Source organism: Rhinocladiella mackenziei, assembly GCF_000835555.1.
Source record: "Rhinocladiella mackenziei CBS 650.93 unplaced genomic scaffold supercont1.2, whole genome shotgun sequence".
NCBI lineage: Eukaryota > Fungi > Ascomycota > Eurotiomycetes > Chaetothyriales > Herpotrichiellaceae > Rhinocladiella > Rhinocladiella mackenziei.
In genome coordinates, this window is record NW_013550603.1 from 4,093,389 (window position 1) to 4,110,838 (window position 17,450).

A 17,450-nucleotide genomic window follows, 5' to 3' on the forward strand; every position below is an offset into this window, starting at 1 on the left:
CACTCAATTCTCGGGCTTTTGCCCATAAACGACAGAGACCCTTGTGTAGGAGTGAATTGTTGGATCCTTAAGGCCCTCCCTCACTTTGGCCAGAAACACCTGGACCTCTTCATAAGACCAGCCCAACACCCTCGTAAACAGTGCCAAAGTCCATCCTTCAAGCCCCTGATATGCCTCGAGAAGATGCCACCGTCCAATCTCTTTCAATTTCGGGTCTTTGGGCCATGGCCCTAGCGGCATTTTATATCTCTTCTCAACGACATTCACGAAACCAGCCTGCTCCACATAATCCTTTTGAAGGTCAAGAATGCGAAAAGTCTTGCCCATCCTTTCACCGGCCTCCTCATAACTGGCCGAGGCTAAGGTGAAGATATGGCCTGACGGAATGGAGTCATCGTCTGTCCTCCAGTCGACGCTGTATTCGACCTGCTCGAACCAGGCACCTGGCTTGAGGTGCTGGTACACTTGATCATAGAAGGCAGGCCAGTCACTCACGGAACCATATAAAGCACGAACATGGATGAAGTCAAAATGATTCTTTCGATAAGTCCAGTCCAAGGTGCAGTCTTCAACCTCGAACTTGCAATTCGGTGGAATCCAGGTGGGTTGGATGGGAGAAAGGTCAGTACCAGTGACGACGGCCGACGGGAATTGATCTGCGAAATCAATGGCCCAGATACCAGTCCCTGTGCCAATATCAAGGACGTGTTGAGGATCCTCGATTGGGGCTTGGAATAGCTTCCCGTCAAAGAGCAAGAAGAAAATATGATGGGCAATGTGGAGCTGGTCATTTTGAGCTTCGTCATTTGGCGCCCAGTATTTGCCTTCCTGGTAGGCGTGATAACGTCTTCCATTTTCGAATCTATAGTTGATTATCGACGATGTTAACGAGGAGGTCTCGCTTTCGCTAACCATCGGTCAGCAACATCTGCTTATGATCAAGACCATCAGAAGCATACATGTCTCCACCATATGCCGAATCAACATCGTCGGCCTGGTTGGTGGCTACCTCCTGTGTGAAGTTAGGATAATGTTCAATCAGATACGATGACTTGCCACCGGAACTGTTGTGTTTTCAGCATCCATGGCAAAATATTTCCACGCTCGCTCTCCTTTGAAACAACCGCAGGATATAAATCATACACCTCACATCATCAAGCTCTGTGAAAGGACAAATAAACGGACAAATGCAGGTGATGGACGCATAATTTCTGCGATTATACATACGCCTGCCCTCACAGTATCGCCCTTTAAAATAGTGCGAGACCAGCCTTCCGCCCTTCCCGTCCCGTCCTGCGAGCTAGACAGCTCACCTCAAACCTGTGGGTGGAGCTACATTTAACCAGGTACCGATTGGCCATGAGATGGGAGCAGCAACATGCCAAGCTACGGGAAACGGTGCCTCCCGGCTGATAAGCACGCAGCCCCGAGACCAAAAAAGAGTACGGAAGGAGCTACAACCCCCAAGTTCCCACTGTGGGTTGGAGACAGGGGTCGAGAAACACGCGGCACTCCGTACTTTTGTGAAAGCATTGGGTGGTAGTGATTTCATTTTCTCCCAGGGCCGCCAACCAACACCACTTCCAGGTACGTACACCACCTCATCCGCCCACAACTGCTCGACCAATTGTTGTTAAGGTATGGACCATACATAGTGTACGAAAGCCGTGGATACCCTTCAATTCGCGCCGCAACGCCCGGCTTCAAAGTTGGCCGTGTTGCACTAGGTCAACGTGTATGGAACTATTCGACTAATCACAATGTCTCCAAGATAGATGTCATGTTTTTGACTTGGCGCCCCGCGGCCGATGCCGACCATCAGACCAATTCTGACGTTAGGAAGGCTACTAAGCATGCCTTTGGCAACGTTTACTACCGTATTCGCCGTCCGGCAAGACGGCCAATAACCGCGTTGTGTTTTCCCAATCTTGCCCAAGGTATAATTTACTGTTGTCGTGTGGAAAGACGTACTCCGGCCCTGCGTGTTTTTCATCAGGGCTCGTGCTGGAACATGCTCCGTACGAATGGTGCAGATCCAGCCGACAGCATAGTCCTTGGGATTCGACATGCTGAAGTACGGCGCCTCGCGATTATGGGAGTCTCAACGATCATTAGACCCACACCCTCACATGGTATGTGATATCTTAATCCGCAGTGACACGATATCAGCGCACACAAGAAGAGGGGGAGCTGCATGAGGCCTAACCCATCAATTCTTCGTCTAGCGCCGTGCTGAAACTAGTAATAGATCTGCTATGGGCAGTTCAACGCGGTTTGTCCCAATCATGAAAGATTGCACTGGTGCACACGCTCCACGCTATGCAAGTAGTAGGAGAGTGCTGACGAGGCGCGGACTTGACTGGTCAGATAGACAGGTTAATAGCTCAATGCACCACGTGGCAATGAAGACTGCCAATCGCAAGTCAGATGCTCCTGTCCAGTAAAGATAGATGGGGATCCATGAGTTATCACGGTCATCCTCAATCCTTAAAAAGAACAGCGCTTTACCGCTGCGATTTATGTAGCTAGAATGTACTACCCGGCCCTCGACTGTCGGTGGTCGTTTCTTAGAAGCAGGAATCTGAACCTTGCATGCTGGTGTGGTTCCGGCCAAGACGCCAAGGACGGCGCCTGTAAAACGGCCACAATTGTTCATAGATTAGGCTAGTCCTTAACACACCTTTTTCACACTGGCCTAGCCTCTTACATCGAAGTCACGTGAGATATGGATGAGGGGATCGTGGTGGTCTTGGCAGGTTATGTTTTGATTTTCCCTGCGGTGCCTATTCACAATATCAATTAATTCTGTTTCAGTCACACGTCGAAGAAAATTTCCGGCGTGTTCTGGTATATACTAGCCCAACTGAAGACCGTGATCGATGGCCAGCATTTTTGAGGCCCCGCGCAATGCGGGAACTCTCTTCCTCGGAGGTCAAAAGATCAGCGGTGCCGACATTCGAGATCAAAATGTTCTCGCAACCCAGGCTATCGCCAATGTGGTCAAGTCCTCCTTCGGTCCCTCTGGCCTGGACAAAATGATGGTGGATGATATTGGAGATGTTACTGTCACCAACGATGGCGCGACAATCCTGAGCCTTCTCGATGTCGAACACCCCGCAGGAAAGATCCTGGTCGATTTGGCGCAACAACAAGACAAAGAGGTGGGAGATGGCACCACATCGGTTGTTCTCATTGCCGCCGAGCTACTACGTCGAGCCAATGAGTTGATGAAGAATCGAATACATCCTACTGTCATCATCACCGGCTACCGTCTGGCATTGCGGGAGGCGGTCAAGTACATGCAGGAGAACATCAGCACCAAAGTGGAAACGCTGGGAAGAGATAGTTTGATCAATATCGCCAAAACGTCCATGTCCAGCAAGATCATCGGCGTTGATGCCGATTTCTTCGCCAATATAGTAGTGGATGCGATGCAGTCTGTCAAAACCGTGAACCAACAGAGAAATGAGGTCAAATACCCTGTGAAAGCAGTTAACATACTGAAAGCGCATGGCAAGAGCGCGACGGAATCCATGCTGGTCAAGGGTTATGCCTTAAATTGTACCGTCGCGTCACAAGCGATGAAGACAAGAATTACCGATGCAAAGATTGCTTGCCTGGACATGAATCTACAGAAAGAACGGATGAAACTCGGTGTACAGATTACTGTGGAGGATCCTCAACAGTTGGAAAAAATCCGCGAGAGAGAAGCGGGAATTGTGCTAGAACGAGTCGAAATGATACTCAAAGCGGGAGCAAACGTGGTCCTGACCACCAAAGGCATCGACGATCTTGTCCTGAAATTATTTGTTGAACGCGGATGCATGGCTGTACGAAGATGTAAGAAAGAAGATCTCAGACGCATTGCGAAAGCCACTGGCGCGACTTTGATCAGCACCCTGTCGGACCTGAATGGAGATGAGAAATTTGAGAAGGAACTTCTTGGGTATGCGGAGGAAGTGGTCCAAGAACGCATCTCGGATGATGAATGCATCTTGGTCAAAGGCACCAAGGCTTTCTCTTCGGCGTCGATCATTCTCCGCGGTTCAAATGATTATCAACTTGACGAGATGGAGCGATCTGTTCACGATTCATTATCGGCTGTCAAACGAACGCTGGAATCAGGCAGCATCGTCCCGGGAGGCGGTGCAGTGGAGACAGCATTACACATCTACCTCGAAGAGTTCGCCATGACCGTTTCCTCCAGAGAACAACTCGCAATCGGCGAGTTCTCGCAGTCCTTGCTCATCGTTCCAAAGACACTCGCCGTCAATGCTGCCAAAGATGCTTCGGAACTAGTGGCTCAACTACGGGTACGGCACGCTTTGAGCCAACGAGTCCATGATGGAGATGCCAATGAGAGAGAAAGAGATATTGCAAAAAAGAGGCAGTACAAAAACTACGGCCTAGACTTGACGAGGGGCAAAGTTGCCGATGTTGTGAAAATGGGTGTGCTTGAACCCAGTATGAGCAAAGTGAAACAACTCAAGAGTGCAGTTGAAGCCTGTATCGCCATTATGAGGATTGATACGTTAATCAAGCTTGACCCGCCCGAGCCACGAGGAGATGATGATGGCCACGGACATTGACGAAGAGAATTGTCATCCTGCGACGGTTCTCTCCAAGGGCCAGGGACAAGGCGTATCGGCCAGGGGAAATGACACCACTTTTCAAGCCCGAGGCAAACACCACTGTGTGTCCGCTTTTGCGAAGAATGATGGATCTTCTCGATACATCAAAGCAGAAAGGAGGCCGCGATCGCAGCTTCCGCACATAATGCCGGGCGAAGTGAATTCGGCCGAAAGGAAGCTTGTATGGAAGACATCAGAAAGAATATCTAGGACTTGTTAAGGCATGAGTGCATTCGTCAAGGAGACAGTGCTTCGAACGTGCATAGGAACTGAGGATGGAGGTTGAAGGAAGACTCGAGAGCAACGATGGGTCTCATGCTGGGGATACAACCAAGCAGACTGTTGTCCAAGAACTAGATGAATCATAATGAGATTGATACGGCTATCTGGATGGATCCCAATAAGTTCCTTCAAGGAACTGTACCTATTACCACCAGTTTTAGCACTACAAGGCACTCCACAGCGCCAACCCCTCCCGCCCTCCCTCTTCCACAGGTTCAAACACGCTTCTGGGCTCCGACAACTTCTTCCACATCATACAATATCCTCGATCAGATCTCCACGAGTCAGAAGGGAGGTATATTCTAGAGAGTGATCTTCGTATCGTCGAAGATGAAGCGATCCTGTCAAAGGGAACTGCCAGCAATCTGCACCACCTTTCCTTTTGCATCCCATATCGCAGGTAAGAGGCGTATCCAATGACATCACACGATTTTTTCAACTTCGTAGCATCTCTCCGGCTCCAGATGATGTTCGATATCTGCGAGGGTATGGATTTGGGTGACTGGTTCACACATTGTCAGGCTGAAAGGTGAAGAGACGCTGGGGAGACGGCAACGCAAGGCAATGCTCCAAAGCCAACATAAAAGAGAGCAGAAGCTTGATCCGACTCCGGTTATATCTCAGCGACAGATCGATTCGACATGAACAGGCACCATAAAATATCGACCATGTACAGGAGCCTATGGTTCCAGACCGTTGGTTGACTTTGTCCGCGCTCAGCCACCCATCTTCAGAATCAGCCCTCGCTGTATGGTCTCCGTTCGGCTGAAAGGTAAAGGATATACAAACCGCAGGTCTTTGCACTGCTAACACCATGGCAAACCAACAGTGTGACATGGTGGCCAGGGAGTTTCTCTATTGCTCCCTCGATCTGATGTAATGGATTTCCCGGTATGTATGTGAGAAGTCGAGCAAAAATGATCAAGCATTCATATCCCAGAGTCTGTCTGAGATATACACTTAGCAATCGCAGCAATCGCCACCTACCCGGAAGTGCCCTTATATCTTCTGAAATTGTCAACTTCCGCTGAAAACTCGCCATCATGTATGATCGTTTGCATTCTATGGTAACAGCACGGCAGATCAGAATAACCTTGTAAATCATGGACGCAAGGCATGTCTGGAAAAGGTCTTCTTTCAAAGTCTTAGTCATGGCATCTCCGAGAACATCCAAATTGCCATCTTCGAGCAGTCAAGAGAACTCCTTTCCCCCTCCAATCGGAGAGAATATGAGATATGATAAACGAAAATCATTAACATATCCATCCTGGCGCGCCACCTTCAGGAATACTTGACGAGAAATGCTAACCTCAATTGCCTCAACAGCGACACATCTCGATAAACTTGGATACGAACCTATGCGATCGCAGAATTTTGAAGAAATGACTGCTGGCAGTCTCAAAGAAAACTTCATCATGGAGAGACCTACTAACAGATCAACCGTATCTGAAGCAGAGGAGGACAAAAATGTCTACCTAGTTTCGCTCTGGGACCCCGCTTTATTCACAGACTGTCAACCAAACATCACGGGGGAATGACCATCGTTGGCTGAAAACATTCTCAGCGTCACTACTCTGACTTTGAACCTGGACAAGGACTATTCTGCTCCTTTCTGCCATGAGCCATCTACTGTCTAGAGACCTTTACATTACCCACCCCCGCCTAGTGCTGATGAACGAAGTGAGCGAAACTCAACCAATCAATAGTCTCTGTGATACTGATCATCCTGGGTATCGGTGCTCACGCCAACTTTGGAGTCCTGACTCGGCTCCTATAAGATGAGGTTGGCGATCTTCAAGTGTTCGATGCTCCAACTGGGTCCTGGATTGACGTCAAGCCAATGCCAGGAAGACTTCACAGTCTAGTAAAGCAATATCATGATGAGATGGCCCAATGACACCTATGTCGCCAGTTTCCATCCAGCGTTGACGGGAGTCGGCTCTCACGACTCCGGCTCCGGCTCCTGAGTCTAAGGAGCCGTCTGTCAACGGTAATGGGGTATTTCGCGCGTTGCCAAGAAATTAGTCGGTCCACTTTCCTAATTTGGCGAGCCACCCCGTATTTCGCGCCTGCCCCGCAAAAACTTTAATACGGCCTCCATTTTAACACACTCGATGACCATATTCTGAAAAATCCTTATTCCGTAAAGCGAGAGGGACTCATCGGATCCAGTCCACGGCACAGCCAGAGAGCACCATCCACCTCTGCTTACCCTCTAGCCTTGACGTCGTCACGTTGCTAAAATGTCTATAAACATCAGTGTAGCAACGCTAAAATTGATGCCTTCGAGGCTACCAGGTGTTGCGGAGACACCTTATCAAGTCTCTGTCGTCCTCGTAAAATTCAGAGTCGATTGAAGGCCCTTTCTGCCTTAAAACCTTGAGTAGCAAAGACGGCTTCGTACCACCTTTTGCAGGACTCTTTTACCTGATTGGCCAGTCTGTCGAGAACCCTTGAATCTGCTCCTATGACCATGAGTCTCTGTTGATATACGGTCGCCGATCGCGCTTTATTCGAGTCTCAATGGCTCTATTGATATGCCACAGGCAGAGAAGGTGCTTTGCCTCCGGTAGATGCCATCGAAAAGCTGTCGCTCGCCATGCTCGCATGGCAAGACGTCTATAGCGCTAACGTAGTCACTATGTGTCAGCAGCCAGTGGGCATTGTTCAAACACTTATTTTAAGTCTTTGCAGCATTCTACAACCTCTGCTTTATTCCAAGTTGAGTTCTTGGACGATATGTTCGATTCGGTTTCATGCATGAAACTGTCAAGCAAACCGCGGTGTGAAGATGATTCTCTACAAGAAGCTGGTGAAACTCACAGGCAAGCCGCCACACCTCTGTAAGAACTTCGTCAAATCTCTACAGATGAACCCTTGGATCTGATGGCTGCGAGGACAGCGTACTCTCCTATAAATCCAATGACAGATCGGTTATTGGTTAAAGTCGCTCATTGAAGCCAGAAAGTCGGTTCCGAGGAAATTACGACCCCGCTCAAGGAGCTGATCTGTCATAGTCTTTCGGACCAAACCACACGTGTATCCTCCAATCTCTTCGTCGTTGTGATAGAAGTACCGATGGTAGATCGGTTCGAGATGTTCGGCCGATCTAGGCGGGACAGCCTGGTTCTGGAAGCAAGACGTCACGTAGTCGCAATACCTGAAGAGTCAGTAATGTCCTGAGTGTGGAATCAGTTGTACATGCCACTTCCAGTTAAGATCACTTTTCTTGGTGATACCTTTGACTTGCTGCACAAAACCCGCAGATTTGCTATAGATGTCGCGCAATTCGGGCACATCCAAATCAATATTCCCTCTCACCACGCACTTGTCTAAGAGCAATGGGATGCGGCCGGTAATATCCTCAAACCTCTCTCGACGGTAATCTTCCGTCGCGAGGCCTTTATGTCGTTCCCACCACTAGTGCATTTCGGTCTAATCTGGAGCGACTGACGTCATCCAGACCGCCATAGACCCGTAGCACACGGTGCGGGCTCCGTTTGTGGAACGCTTTAAGGCATTCTACATAATTGGCAGAGGAGCTGAAGACAGCTTTGTGACATGAAGTGAAGCTTCTTACCCAGTCATGTAGATTTCGTATCTCTGGTCCATGAATGCTATCAATCTTGAAAGCGTTCATCTGGTCGACAAATATAACATTCTTTTGAGAGGAGAAGAAGGCCTTAATCTGATCCGTCGTATTTAGTGTTGTGATCTTCTTCTGAATGATGACATCGTCTGCCCAGGCGAACAGCATTGCAGTTCTGACGTATCCGACAGGATCATCGAGCAATGACCGGCAATTCGGAATGTAGACGACCCGTTCATCTTGAGCAATCAAATAGCAGACGAGGCGGCTAGCAGGTAAGACTTGCCATACCCCTGAGTACCATAGAGCCAAAGGCTGGTGTAATGCTCATCGCGCCGGACCTCGTCAGGGTTTTGGACAAGCTGTTTAAACTTCGTTCTTCTCACGTATCGCCAGTGTCCTTGCGACCCTTTGAATCGAACTGGTATCAAACGCAGAAACGGGAATGGAAGTGTCTGATCAAATGCGGGATCGGAAAGTCAGCCGACGGCTTCAAGAGGATCGACGGAATTGGAAAGTTGGTCGGCGGAGCACTTGATGTCTGCTATGGCGTCCTTGACGTGCTTTCTTTGTTCGCGAGCCGCGATGGCGAGCTCCGACGTTAACTTTTCGAAACGATATCTTTTCGGCGAAATGGGCGGCTCCTCATGTGCGTCAGCTACACCCGTAATTTTATCAGCTAGCTATCGTAAGCTAGTCCTAAGATGTTGTACCCTTCCTCTTTTGGCCGGCTGCCTGGTTTGATAGCTCGCCTTAGACATTGTTAGCCGGTGTCTTAGTTACGTCCATGGAATGAACTTACCCTTCCGGACTTGATTCACAAGTCGCTCAGGTCCTAGACTGGCAAGAGGATACAGATGACAGATGTCATGAAAGAACTTATAATTGGCGGCCAAGAAGTTGATTCCTTGAAAAGGTAATCTCTCTAGATCGTCCTTCGCGAAAAAGCTGTGGTTCTGTCGCTTGATCCACCGAAGCAATTTCTCACCATCCCAAGACTCCATCTCCATGACTGTGGGAATTGTAGGTAGATGCTGAGTGCTCTGAATCCGCTCAGATTCAGACCCCAAAGAGACGGGCATCGCGGCTGGAGTGCTCCACTGTCCAATGAATCGACGAGGGAAAAGAAATCGTGACAGCCAGGCTCGCGCCTGGATCCGGAGAGCTCTGAAGTGGTCGAAAAGATCTTGGATATGATGACGAGCTCGATCAAAGGTGGAGCTGATGCGTGGTGCATGCGGTAGACACTCGTAGGTCGGAGGAGGAAGACTGAAAGTATTTTTGGTGTTGGCGATGCCAAGCCGCGTCCGAACAAAGCGGCGACACTGACTAACCTAGTCAGGCCGTTATAAGAGAAGGACGATGTGGTCCTCAGAGGAATTTCCCAGCCGCGACCCAGGAGGTATTTTCGAACTTTGCCATACGACCATTTCTTGTCCTCCCAGCCCAAAAAATCATATAATCAACTAGCAATGGTTGCCGAAATAATCACCACCATCTCTCCCACCAACAACAAGCCCATCCTCACCCGTCATGGCCTTTCGCCTGACGAGATCCTTCGACTAGGAACCACAGCCCAACATGCCTTCAAGGCCTATGGCAAATCCCACCCAACCCTCAAAAGCCGCCAGAAGATAGTGTCAAAAGCTCTCGAAATCCTCTCTCAGAGACAAGATGAACTCGCACGTGAACTCACAGAGCAAATGGGCCGTCCAATAGCATACACCACCAAAGAAATTACCACCGCGGTCAGGCGTGGGGAATACATGAACAAGATTTCCCCCGAGGTGCTGGAGAAAGATATCCCAGGCGAACCGGAGACAGGATTCAAGAGATACCTGCGCAAGGAACCCGTGGGCGTCGTACTGGTCATTTTCGCATGGAACTATCCCTACTTGATTCTCGTCAATAGTCTAATACCTGCCCTGCTGGCCGGGAATACTGTGATCCTCAAACCCTCTCCACAAACGCCCACCATAGTCGAGCACGTCGTCGACATCTTCGCCACAGCCGGCCTCCCCAAAGATATCATTCAGTACCTCCACTGCGGCAGCCCCAACGACCTACGGCCACTTATCCTCTCCCCGGACGTCAACCATATCTGCTTCACCGGCTCCGTGGCAGCAGGCATCGCAATCCAATCCATCGCCTCATCCCGCATCTCCTGTTCCGTGGGCCTCGAACTCGGCGGTAAAGACCCGGCGTATGTGCGCCCCGACGTCGACGCAGCCTGGGCGGCCGAGGAAATCGTCGACGGGGCCATCTTCAACTCAGGTCAGTCCTGCTGTGCCGTCGAGCGTGTATATGTACACACCGACATCTACGATGCCTTTGTCCAAGAAGTGAAAAAGGTTCTTGCGGGCTACCGCCTCGGCGACCCCATGGACAAATCCACACATATCGGCCCCGTGGTCTCTGCACGAGCTAAAGACGCGATCCTCAAACAAATTGCCGACGCCCAAGCCGCGGGCGCGGTGGACGAAACGCCTTCAAACCCGACCTTCACCTCTCCTCCGGCAGAAGGCAACTTCGTCGCCCCGGTCCTGCTCACGAACGTCAACCACTCCATGTCCGTGATGCGCGACGAGACGTTCGGGCCCGTGATCCCGGTTCAGCGTGTGAGCGGCGACGAGGAGGCCATCGCGCTCATGAACGATTCGCAGTTTGGGCTGACGGCGTCGATCTGGACGAAGGACGTTGCGCGCGGCGAAGAAATGACTCGGATCGTCGAGGCGGGAACCGTGTTCGTCAATCGCGCGGATTTCCCAGCCCCAGATCTCGCGTGGACGGGCTGGAAGGATAGCGGCCGTGGCGTCACGCTTAGTCGATTGGGTTTCGAGCAGTTCGTCAAGATTAAGAGCGTCCATTTGAAGGATTATCCTAAGTGAGGGTCGGCGCGAGAGGCACGCAAGTCGATTCCAATGTGGATCCTCTTCCAAGCGCCGCCTGGGAATACATGCTGCTCTTTCATGCTCGCCTGCAACCTCTTGCAACCTCACATGGCCTCTTCTCGTACAGTGGAAAGGGCTGTGAGTCAGCTCTTTCTAATTGTGAACTTTTGCGTCTTGACAATCTCAGCATGTGCACTCCGCAATTCATTTGCTAGGGAGTCGTCCTCGTCCCGTTGTTTCATAGTCGATCAATTCCTGGGCCGAGTTTTACGCATTGCATGACTGTACCGGTTTATAATATAACCTGTACCGGAACAAGAATATCTTAAACATACATACGGACATGGTATCCCATGTTGGGGTAAAGGGAATCTTCGAATTCCAGATTCCAGATTGAAATGGACGGAATAGATATTACATCTATGTTTCAGTCAATGCGGAAGGGAGGGCTGGAAGTGGAAGGCACCAGCATCGAGTGGAAAGACAAGAAAGGAAAATACTGATCAGGAAAGGGAAATTGAACGACGGTGAACAGTGGAAAAGGGAGCATATTAAAAAGTATACGGAAGCGCAGAATCGACTCAAGTCGAGCAGAGTCATTCTGCATCTGCATCTGGATATGAGACGACAGATATAATGACGCTCATCGCTATGAACAACAGGATCACAAAGCAAAGCCGTCGAACCCCACCATCTTCCTTGTGACATCGCATTCGCATTCATTGAGTCCGTTTCCCGCATTTACATTGATGTCATGACATCTAGAATTAATCGTCATCGTCATCGTCGACATCGACATCAATCGCATCCGGATTCGCTGCCACACTGGTCGAAGTATGAGTGGCAGCATCTGCATTTTGCTGAGGCCGGTTTCCGCCCTCTGGCCCTGTGCTAGCGGCAACAAACCCCACGGGGGCGCGAGCCTGACGTTCCAACGCTGTCATTGCATCGATGACTTTGTTATCTGCGCTACCATCTGCCACATCTTCGTGCTGCTGTTCGCCATTCGCACCGACAGCAGGAGCGGCATTCGCCTGACTACGCTGGACAGCCTGGCTAGCGATGAATTGGACGTCGGTATTGAACTGGGCAGCAACACTGCGTTTGATACGGAGCATTTCCTTGAATGTATCTTCGTTGCCGTGCGCGACTTCAAATTTCTCCCACGTGTCCCAGAACGCCTTGTCGACACGGGGATCTGCGAATTGGCTTGCATGTCCATAAATAGCTCTGGCGCGATCGATCTCGCCTAGACGTCGCTCCATCTCCGCGAATTTCAGACACATGGTCTTCGCTTCTTTGTCCGGCAGGGCAGCAATGGCACGTTCGTAGATCGGTCGTGTCGAGGTGAGGCCAAAGTTGGATGCTAATTTGGTGACATAGAATTCAAACATGGCAAGACGGTCTTCATCGGCAACGGCACGGGTCGCACGTTCATAAATGCGCATTGCAGAGCGGGCGAGGCCGCGTTCTTCTTCGAGATTGCCGTACATTAGGTAGATGGGTTTGGCGAATTGGGGGGGACAGTTTTCGACGGCTTGTTCGAACAGATCGCGGAGACGCTCGATGCCGATCTTCCTGTTCACGGCTTTCGTGAGGTACAGGTTCCACAGCTCGAAGGCCACAGGGTACGTGAATACGTCGAGGCCTCGTTCGTAGACTTTGAAGGACTCTTCAAAGTAGCCGTGTTCTTCGAGCAGATTGGCGTAATTCACCACTGTTTGGGGAGTGGCAATGCGCAGTTCGAAAATGCGATCGTACACGGCGCGAGTCTCGTCTAGTGAACCGACCGACTCAATGAGATCCACGTAAAAGGACCAGACCTTCCACGACTTGTGAACTCGTTGTTGTGGCGATAATGTTTCGTCGAAATAGTCCACGGTACTACGTTTGGGAGCCTTGGTCGCCATGGCCATGACTTTCACGGCGGCATCAAAGTTTTCGTTTCGAAGTTCCATTTCTGCCCAACTAACCCAGGTATCGGCCAGCTCTGCCACGGACTTGTACGGCACTTTGACGGCCTTGTCAAGAATGATTCGAGCGGTGTCCAGGTCACCTGATTCTTCGTAGAACTTGGCATATTTCAGCCATAACTCGTGGAATTTGCCGATAGCCTTTCTCGGAGCAATTGTAGCGATCGCATCAGTGTACGTCTGCACGATCTCTTCTTTGTTGTCGTTCCAGAGCGCAACTCGTTTCTCCCATTCGACAACATTATTTGGATTCTGCCGCAGGAGCACATCGTTGACCAGGAACGGTCTTCGATCCATCAGATGCTCGAAACGCATCATTCTCATGTCGAGATCAAAGTCTTTATTGGCATCAACAATTCCCTTTGTAGCACGAGCAGAAGCCGCGTCCATAAGAGTGGAAATGATGGATTCTTCAAATTCAACATAAGCGTCGAAGATCACCGTAAAATCCCGCACCGTCATAACAGTCGTGATTCCCTCTTCAAACACATCTCTGGCTCTTTCGAAATCTCCGCGGGTGATCCAGTATGTTGCTAGACCAGCCCATAACTTGCCACGTTGATCGGCAAATCTTTCTATCCCGCTTCGGATAATAGTGTCCGGGTCAAATCCGGATACCGAACTGTCACCGAGATCTCTTGCCTTGTTGACCATCAACTCCACCATTTCGCTCCAGAGCTGAAATTCACTTTTGATGTGCTTCGAACGGAATTTCGGGTTGTCCAAAATTTGAATATATCGTTTCACAGCCTCCAGGTAATGTCCCGTATCGATCAATAGATCAATGTAGTCTTCCATATCTTCCGGGTGTATCTGGACATATCGCGCCCATACCTTGACGGCGGTTTCCCCACCGGCAGAATTGGCAAAGGACTTGTATAGCTTCCAAATCCGGTTGTGTTGAGTTACAGGTAGAGCTCTTAGTGCCTTGTCCAACGTCCTTCGGGTTCTGGTAACGTAGGGTTGTCGCAACAGGAACGTGATATACATCTCCCATATGACCGGCATCTTATTCAACAAAATCAGTGCTCTTTCGAAGAGCGCATTGACCTTGTTGAACTCTGCTTTGTATTTGACAGGATTTTTCTTCTTGAGATGTTTGACCCGAAACTCCAGATACATCTTCCAAAGCTTGTATGACCGAGGGAGTTGTATGCAAGCCCTCTCTTGTACGAATGCTTGTTCGTGAATTGTCCCATTGTGCATCTTGAACTCGATGTAAGTGAGCCATGGTCGAACGCTTCCGGGGTTACGGAGAATGTCCTGTTCGTAGATGGCGTCCTCATTGGCAATCAGGTAGAAGTCAGGCTTCGCAGCCTGCGAGGAAGCCATGGAGGTCGCTTGTCCAGATTGCGACGTGCGTACGAATCCCGGCATCGCAGCAACAGAGCTGGCCGAAGACTGTGTTGATGGTTTTCATGTAAAATGAGATTCAACAGGCAGCGTCCCTAATAAGGGAAGTTTTAGCGAAGGAGGGAACATTTAGCCGTCAGGCCGCACAGCCTTGCCTAGCGACTCGTGGTGGTTTAGATAAGGTAAGCTTGTTGCTGCTGCATCTGAGCTCCTCGGTATTGTGTCTCTGATCCGTGCAAGCCACACCGGGCAAAAAGCGCTATACAGGCACCATGTCTTCAGGCGCAGGGGTAGGAGCATTCTCTGAAATAACAACATGACGAGTACTGACAAAGTGCACAGCGAGAGCCCGTCTTCCCCACCCGCCAGGCCTTGGGCCAAATGAATAGCAAGCTGAAGGGCGCGCAGACAGGTCACAGTTTGCTGAAGAGAAAGAGTGAAGCTCTGACAAAGTATGGATTCTATGCTACCCGCTGAACCTGAGTGCTGACCATGAAATAGGCGATTCCGAGGTATACAAAGCCCTCTGCTACCTCTACTCTATACGACGCTCAGTGTTTTGCAGAGATTTTGAAACGAATCGACGAGGCGAAAAGAAAAATGGGTAGAGTCATGCAAATCGCTGCATTCTCTCTGGCCGAAGTGTCATACGCTGTGGGCGGAGACATAGGCTACCAAATCCAAGAATCGGTCAAGACGGCACGGTTCCGAATCATGACCAAGCAAGAGAACGTGTCCGGTGTAAACCTGCCTCAATTCGAAGGCTACACAAAGGACGAAATCAATGACTTTGGCTTGACTGGTTTGGGCAAGGGAGGTCAACAGGTCCAACGGTGTCGAGAAACATATACCAGAGCCGTCGAAACACTGGTTGAACTTGCGAGCTTGCAAACTGCCTTCATCATTTTGGACGAAGTTATCAAGGTCGTGAACAGGAGAGGTATATCTTCTCGCACATGTAAATGGAACCAGATGCTAACTAATTATCTTTCAGTCAACGCCATCGAACATGTCATCATTCCACGAACCGAAAACACCATCAAATGTAAAGAGTGCACGTATACATGACATATTGGAAACTGACCAGTCTTCAGATATCAACTCCGAACTCGACGAACTCGATCGTGAGGAATTCTACAGATTGAAGAAAGTCTCAGGCAAGAAACAAAGAGATCAAGCCGCCGCAGACGCCGAGATGAAGAAACAAAGGGAAAAGGCAAAAGCTGGAGGAGGCAAGGAAAACAACATGGAGCCACAAGACGTGCTCGGTGAACATGAGGACGACGATGTTATCTTTTAAATGTTCGGCATTGATAAACACATTTGGCCCTCAAAACGCCACCAACCATCCCACTATCAATGCATGGGTATCAAAGTTTCAGCGGTCCCAAGCCCTTGCCACGGCTCCATTGAGAAATCATGACCCTTTTCATCTCTCTTTTTTTAACTTTCGTGCTCCGACATCTCATGACCAAGTCCCGAAGCTTAAGCTCGTTGATACGTGACTCTAATTCCCTTTCCTTCATCACCAAGCTGCATCCCCGCCGTGGCTTCCTTCGCACTAATCGCACCAGCCTCGGCCTCATACTCGACGAACGCAATTCCCTTTCTCCCCGGCACCATTCTGACCTCTTTAAACCCTTCAAATCGGCTAAAAATCCTCGACAATCCATCCGCATCATAACTATCGGGCAGATCTCGCAGGAACAAAATTTTATTCGGCGGTAGATATTCGTCGGGGATGATCGCTGCATTATTCGTGCCTGAAGCCTTGAGACCTGCCCCTTTGGCTGTTTTCGCGGGCCGCGCCACCAGTCCTGACGGCGCTGCATCCTGCGGACCCGAGGATGGTGCCGGCCTCTTCAACTTCTGCTGCGCGGCCTCTACGGCTTGTTTGCGTTCTTTCTCCGCGAGCCGGGCCCGCTTCCATTTCTCAAGACCTTGTTCGCCATCCTCACGGAGCACTGTGGCATCGGAACGTGTGCGTGCAAAATCCAGGCTCATGGGCTTGTCGAAGAGCTCGAAGCCGTTGACTTCCTCGATGGCCTTTGCTGCATCGTCGGCCGAGTCGAAGACAATGAAGGCTTGCCCTTTGGCTTTCAGGTTCTTCTTAGCTACTAGGTCGATAATATTGCCGTATTCTGAGAAGATTTCGGTCAGGGCCGTCTTGAGCTGATCGATTTTTATCCGCTCTTCAAGGTTTTTCACATAGACCCTGGAGGGAATAAGAAATAAAAGCCGTCAGCGTCTGTAGTGACATATTAAGATAGAGGGGGATCATATGACCTACGTCGCGCTTGGGGGATTCTGCATTGCAGTTGCCATGTCTAGCCACTTGTTGGCAACGTGGAAGATCGGCTTTTAACTGGTCTCAAAGGCCATGTGGTCAGAAGTTACCCTGCGATGAAGGGCAAATGAGCGAGTCAACTTGGGAAATCGCGAGTGGTGGCAGAACGAAGCACGTGACTATGCCCAGATTCTTGGCGGCGATGGGGATCTTCGGAATTTCTCATTTTGGAATTCAAGTTGTCTGCTTTCGCTACATTGACCTTGAAATCCTACACCAGTTTCTATGGATTCGAGTGTCCACAGGGATGCATCCCCTCAGTGTACTCTTGAAAGGGGTCTCTTCTGCGGGTATATCTTCCGCCCTCTTCTCCAAGTTGATAACAAAGCAGATCGAGTGCGGACTCTTCCCTAGCCATCGTACTTCCTCCAGTATGGAAACAGT

The 17,450-nt window shown here is 50.0% G+C and overlaps 8 protein-coding genes across 8 annotated transcripts; 3 read left to right on the plus strand and 5 right to left on the minus strand.

Moving 5' to 3' along the window:
• Positions 1-3: 3 nt before the first annotated feature.
• Z518_03246 (uncharacterized protein) lies at positions 4-915 on the minus strand (the record flags this gene model as incomplete). Its single annotated transcript, XM_013420272.1, has 1 exon — positions 4-915. One exon carries the CDS (start codon positions 913-915, stop codon positions 4-6), a length of 912 nt encoding a protein of 303 aa, XP_013275726.1.
• A 1,964-nt stretch (positions 916-2,879) lies between these two features.
• Positions 2,880-4,589, plus strand: Z518_03247 (T-complex protein 1 subunit alpha; the record flags this gene model as incomplete). Its single annotated transcript, XM_013420273.1, has 1 exon — positions 2,880-4,589. One exon carries the CDS (start codon positions 2,880-2,882, stop codon positions 4,587-4,589), a length of 1,710 nt encoding a protein of 569 aa, XP_013275727.1.
• Positions 4,590-7,847: 3,258 nt separating this feature from the next.
• On the minus strand, positions 7,848-8,670 carry Z518_03248 (uncharacterized protein; the record flags this gene model as incomplete). The annotated part of the gene is made up of 3 exons (XM_013420274.1): positions 7,848-8,073; positions 8,122-8,333; positions 8,494-8,670. The coding sequence occupies 3 exons, from the start codon at positions 8,668-8,670 to the stop codon at positions 7,848-7,850; spliced, it is 615 nt and encodes a 204-aa protein (XP_013275728.1).
• Positions 8,671-8,981: 311 nt separating this feature from the next.
• Positions 8,982-9,584, minus strand: Z518_03249 (uncharacterized protein; the record flags this gene model as incomplete). Its single annotated transcript, XM_013420275.1, has 3 exons — positions 8,982-9,160; positions 9,216-9,254; positions 9,305-9,584. The coding sequence occupies 3 exons, from the start codon at positions 9,582-9,584 to the stop codon at positions 8,982-8,984; spliced, it is 498 nt and encodes a 165-aa protein (XP_013275729.1).
• A 390-nt stretch (positions 9,585-9,974) lies between these two features.
• Z518_03250 (uncharacterized protein) lies at positions 9,975-11,390 on the plus strand (the record flags this gene model as incomplete). Its single annotated transcript, XM_013420276.1, has 1 exon — positions 9,975-11,390. One exon carries the CDS (start codon positions 9,975-9,977, stop codon positions 11,388-11,390), a length of 1,416 nt encoding a protein of 471 aa, XP_013275730.1.
• A 770-nt stretch (positions 11,391-12,160) lies between these two features.
• Z518_03251 (pre-mRNA-splicing factor syf1) lies at positions 12,161-14,743 on the minus strand (the record flags this gene model as incomplete). Its single annotated transcript, XM_013420277.1, has 1 exon — positions 12,161-14,743. The coding sequence occupies one exon, from the start codon at positions 14,741-14,743 to the stop codon at positions 12,161-12,163; it is 2,583 nt and encodes an 860-aa protein (XP_013275731.1).
• A 248-nt stretch (positions 14,744-14,991) lies between these two features.
• On the plus strand, positions 14,992-16,019 carry Z518_03252 (V-type proton ATPase subunit D; the record flags this gene model as incomplete). The annotated part of the gene is made up of 6 exons (XM_013420278.1): positions 14,992-15,009; positions 15,062-15,171; positions 15,221-15,231; positions 15,285-15,659; positions 15,714-15,764; positions 15,814-16,019. The coding sequence occupies 6 exons, from the start codon at positions 14,992-14,994 to the stop codon at positions 16,017-16,019; spliced, it is 771 nt and encodes a 256-aa protein (XP_013275732.1).
• A 185-nt stretch (positions 16,020-16,204) lies between these two features.
• On the minus strand, positions 16,205-17,044 carry Z518_03253 (uncharacterized protein; the record flags this gene model as incomplete). Its single annotated transcript, XM_013420279.1, has 2 exons — positions 16,205-16,934; positions 17,010-17,044. 2 exons carry the CDS (start codon positions 17,042-17,044, stop codon positions 16,205-16,207), a joined length of 765 nt encoding a protein of 254 aa, XP_013275733.1.
• Between the last annotated feature and the right edge of the window lie 406 nt (positions 17,045-17,450).